Here is a 4,746-nt window from a genome sequence, read left to right as displayed (position 1 = left end):
ACCCCACCCAGCCGCCCTGGGAGCACGGAGCCCTCCCCTGGCACCACTGCAGGGAGGAGCAGCCCTCCCCTGGCACCACTGCAGACAGGAGCAGCCCTCCCCTGGCACCACTGCAGGACAGGACAGGAGCAGCCCTCCCCTGGCACCACTGCAGACAGGAACAGCCCTCCCCTGGCACCCCTGCAGACAGGACAGGAGCAGCCCAGGGCCCTGGGGACAAGCTGGGACTCACTGTGGCTCTGCACAGGACCGCTGTCCACGCTGCCACCCAGGCCCGGCTTCTCGCAGAACGGGGGGGCCCAGCCGGGGTCACAGTGACAGTTCTTGTTGCTGTTGCAGACCTGGGGACAGAGGAGAGGGTTGGACACCAGCAGGGCTGTGTGGGATGATGGTCCACAGGGCAGGAATGAACAGGTGGTGACAGAAGTCTGGGTTGATGAAGCTTCACCCCTGACAGTGCTGCCCCTGGGACATCACAGAATCCTGGAATGGTTTGGGTTGGAAGAGATCTTAAAGTTTCTCCATTCCCACCCCATCCAGGGCAGGGACAGCTCCCACTGTCCCAGGAGCTCCAGCCCCAGTGTCCAGCCTGGCCTTGGGCACTGCCAGGGATCCAGGGACAGCCCCAGCTGCTCTGGGAATCCCATCCCAGCCCTGCCCACCCTGCCAGGAACAATCCCTGCTCAAAACCCCATCTACACCTCTTCTTTCACTCTGAAGCCGTTCCCCTGGTCCTGTCAGTATCTGCCCATGAAAAAACACACTCTCCCTTATTTGTAAGCCCCTTTTAGTGCTGGAAGGTGCCAGAAGGTCTCCCTAGAACCTTCTCTTCTCCAGGCTGACCAACTCCAGCTCTGAGAGCCTTAGCCATGCTGGGCAGAACAAAAGGGTAGATGTGGATGTTTTACCTGTCACAAAAGGGTAAATCAGATGTTTTATCTGTCACATCCCTTCCATGACCCAGCAGGAATTCCCACAGCAGTTTGTGTTTTCTCATCTGGCAATGCCCTGCACTCCAGAGAGCTCAACCCCTGTTATCTGTATTCAGCTCTGGAGAGCAGCATCTCCTCCCGTTCCCTGAACCATTCCCTGCCTTCCCACCGTCCCAGCTCTCCTTCCAACTCTTGTTTTGCTCTCAGGGGGACCAGGCACCTGCTCTGAGCTCCTCTCAAAGCTCAAATCAGACCCTCATCCAAGTTTTGCAGATGGTGCTTACACCACAAACCATCTCCTTCCTCTCACTTGGGCGTGGGCGAGCAAAGGTCCCAGCCCAGCCCCTCCTGCAGCTGGGACATGGGGCAGGTCTGAAAGGCAGAAATCCACTGGGTCACGGGGCCCATGGCTGGGGGAGACACTTGGTTTGGCTGGAGGCCCTGCAGGTCCTGGCAGGAGCTCACCCCGTGGCCGTGGCAGCGGGACACGCACTCCTCCAGCTCCAAGAGCGACGCGTTCTGGCACCGCCGGTCCTTGCACACCTGGCAGGGACACGAGGGGCTGAGGTCAGACAGGGACCCAGGACAGGGCACTGCTGGCACGGGTGGGGGTTCTCCAGAGGATGTTGGGAAATGCAGGGGGGTGAAATGGCATCGTTCCAGTCAATGCATTTGGCTCCCATTCCCTATCCAGGCAGAGCCCAGCCCCGCCGCTCCCAGCCCTCTCCACACAGCCCACCTGCCAGCTCCTGGAGAAACCATTTCCCATTTGGCCCTAAAACCCAGGCACTGGCCAACAGAAACAATGCTGGATTTCAAAACTGGCCATATTTCCTCATGAAAATGTCACTGTTTTGGCCTTCCCAATGAAAATATCACTGTTAAAAAGCCAAACAGGGAAGGCTGTGTCTGCACAGCTCTCTCTGGAACATCCCTCCTTCCGTGTCCTCCGCCAGCCTCTGCCCTCTCTCAGCTCAAGTGACCCCCTCTGAAGCCCCTGGAGATGCAGGAGCTGCAGAGGAGATCCCCAGTCAGCCCAGTTAGCACTGGATCTGTCCTGCTGATTCCTGGCAGTTTCCTGTTTCCTCTGGGAAACAATCTCTGGATAGGAGGAGACACATCCATCAAATCCTGGGGCAGTTCCCGCTGGGGTTGCTCCACTCTGAACGGATTTGGTGAAGAGGCTTAGAGGGCAGAGAGAACAATTCGGTGGCCTAAACATGACTGAGCACCCGGTGATGCCCAAAAATGGCCCAGGTGAGAAGAATGTGGTGAACACCTGGTTCATAGAAGAACCCTATGAACACCTGGTGACAGCAGTCGAGGTGTCACCGAGCCAACGTCTGCAGGCGTGGGAGGAACCACATCCCATCCCTGGCTGTGGCGCTGGGAAGAGCGCCCTGGAGCTGGGTCAGAGCCCCGAGATGGTGACCCACAGGAGAGCCCACCCAGGAAGGGGCACTCACCATCCCCTCTCCACACTTGGTGCCCGTCAGGACCAGCCCGGGGTCGGACAGGTCCTCCTGGTCGTCCCTGGCGCTGTAGACGAAGGTGCCGCGGCACTTGACCTCCCGGCCCTTGAAGCGGATCGTGGTGTCGATGGACACCGTGTTGGTCCCCTGAGGCTTCTTGGCAGAGCTCTGGCACTGGATCTTCCCACACATGGCATCCCTGGAGCGGGCACAGCTCACAGAGGGGACGTGGGGCACCCCTCACCCTGCCAGCCCCACCATCCCTCACCCCTGGGATCATTCCCACCGAATTTATGGCCACGCTGGAGAGGCTCAGCGGGTTAAACCATGGACAGCAATGATGGAAGGAAACAGCCAGGGGAGCCTCTAACATCCCTGGAATCTCTGGGAATACCGGGGAGCACACACTGCCTAAAAATCACCTCCCTCTGGCACTGGCTTTCCTTTTCCATCAGCCTGGGCTGGGAGGTGCTGGCTGTGGGACAATCCCAGGATGGCTGAGGTTGGAAAACACCCGGAGATCACCAAGTGCAACCTCCCAGCAGCGATGGGGACAGAGCCCAGGACGGGCCTGGTGGCTTCCCTGGCTCCAGAGCAGGGGCTGGTGCCTGGAGAATGGGCAGGGGCAGCCCCAGAGCCAGCCCTGCGCTCACCTCTTGTCACACTTGACGTAGCGGCCCTGGCTGTCCTTGCCGCAGTTGCCGTAGGTGTTCCCGGCCATGTTCACGTCCTGGAAACAGGCATCTGGTGCTGGCCACGCTCCTGCACACAGGGGACAGTCCTGGGGCACGGGGACAGGAATCCCGACAGCAGCAGCTGGGTGCTCGTGGAGGAAGTGCCGTGGAAAGGTCTCCCAAGAGCTGCTGCTGTGGGTGCCGGGCCAAGGACAGCAGGGAGGAAATTCCCTTTTCTCTGGAGTCTTGTGCAGGATTTTGGTCATAGAATGATTTGGGTTGGAAGAGACCTCAAACCCCCCCAGTGCCACCCCAGCCATGGCAGGGACAGCTCCCCCTGTCCCAGGAGCTCTCAGTGTCCAGCCTGGCCTTGGGCACTGCAGGGATCCAGGGGCTGCTCTGGGCTCCTGGGACAGCCCCACCACCCCCAGCCTAGGCAGGGGCCACGGGCAGGTGTGGGGAGCCAGCTCTGAGCGCCAGGGCTGTGCTGCAGGGCAGGGGCACACACCTGGTCCCCAGAGCTGCAGGCACTGCTGCTGGTGGCTCATGCACATGCCGTTGGTGCAGTAGGCCTCCCCGTGTGCACAGGACGAGCCGTCCAGCAGGTACACGTTGGCTGGGCAGTACGGAGACGCTCCGGTGCAGAACTCCGGCAGGTCACAGGATCCCGCGGCTTCCCGGCACATCGTCCCCGCCACCTTCAGCTGCAGGGACAGGGCAGCGTCGGCACAGAGCCGAGGGGACAGGGTGGCACCTCACAGGGACCCTGGAGACTGCTGGGGGCTGGCAAGGGACACATCCCCCAGCTGGACCCCAGCCACAAAGCTGCCAGAGGGAATTCTCCTGGAGAGGGAGTTTGGAGTCTGCAGGGACAGGACACAGGGAATGGCTCCCAGTGCCAGAGGGCAGGGCTGGGTGGGATTTGGGCAGGGATTGTTCCTGGCAGGGTGGGCAGGGCTGTCCCAGGTGCCCAGAGCAGCCCCTGGATCCCTGGCAGTGCCCAAGGCCAGGCTGGACACTGGGGCTGGAGCTCCTGGGACAGTGGGAGCTGTCCCTGCCATGGCTGGGGTGACACTGGGGGGGCTCAGGGGTCCTCCCCACCCTGCCCATTCCATGGTTCTCCTCAGACACAAGGTTACACCTGGTCCCTGCTCAGCGGGCACTGGGCTGTGATGGACCAGCAGCACAGGAGGGAGCAGCAGGGCCGGGTGTCCCCTCATCCCAGGGGCACAGGGGGGCAGGGTGGGGGTCTCACCCTGCAGCTGTGGCAGCAGTCCCCGTGGGCACACTGCGCTCCCTGCTTCAGCGTGCAGTTGTGAGCGTTGCAGCAGGGGTTGGTGCATTCCTGCGTGGAGAGGAGGACTCCGTGGGCAATGGTTCCATCCCTTCCCCAGCGCCGCCCCAGCCCCTTCCCCACCCGTCACGGCACGTGGGGAAACTGAGGCACGGAGGGCGTGAGGAAGAACTGGGCACTCAAGGGAAAAGTCAAGGAGAAAGTCAGGACTGGGATAAATGGGAAAAGCCCTTGGGATGGAGTCCCTGTGCTGACAGCAAGCCCTACCCTTGGAAATGCTCTGTGCACAATTCCCTCAGCTGAGGTGGGCGGCAGGAGGGTCACTCTGTACCCCCAGGGTCAATGTACCCCCAGAAAGGTCACTGTACCCCCAG

The 4,746-nt window shown here is 61.3% G+C and overlaps 1 protein-coding gene across 1 annotated transcript in view; it reads right to left on the bottom strand.

The window, feature by feature from the left end:
• LOC107199126 (disintegrin and metalloproteinase domain-containing protein 19-like) overlaps positions 1-4,746 on the bottom strand; it is a gene marked incomplete at its 5' end in the record, with an annotated part of 27,687 nt that overhangs the window by 8,852 nt on the left and 14,089 nt on the right. The window contains 6 exons of the mRNA XM_015616462.1: positions 77-341; positions 1,398-1,475; positions 2,399-2,603; positions 3,058-3,166; positions 3,587-3,782; positions 4,334-4,486. Of these exons, the coding sequence (XP_015471948.1) occupies positions 77-341; positions 1,398-1,475; positions 2,399-2,603; positions 3,058-3,166; positions 3,587-3,782; positions 4,334-4,486 (1,006 nt within the window). The remainder of the gene's footprint in view (positions 1-76; positions 342-1,397; positions 1,476-2,398; positions 2,604-3,057; positions 3,167-3,586; positions 3,783-4,333; positions 4,487-4,746) is intronic.

Source organism: Parus major, unplaced genomic scaffold (assembly GCF_001522545.3).
Source record: "Parus major isolate Abel unplaced genomic scaffold, Parus_major1.1 Scaffold444, whole genome shotgun sequence".
In the NCBI taxonomy this organism is placed as follows: domain Eukaryota; kingdom Metazoa; phylum Chordata; class Aves; order Passeriformes; family Paridae; genus Parus; species Parus major.
This window is presented reverse-complemented; position numbering and strand designations above follow the sequence as displayed.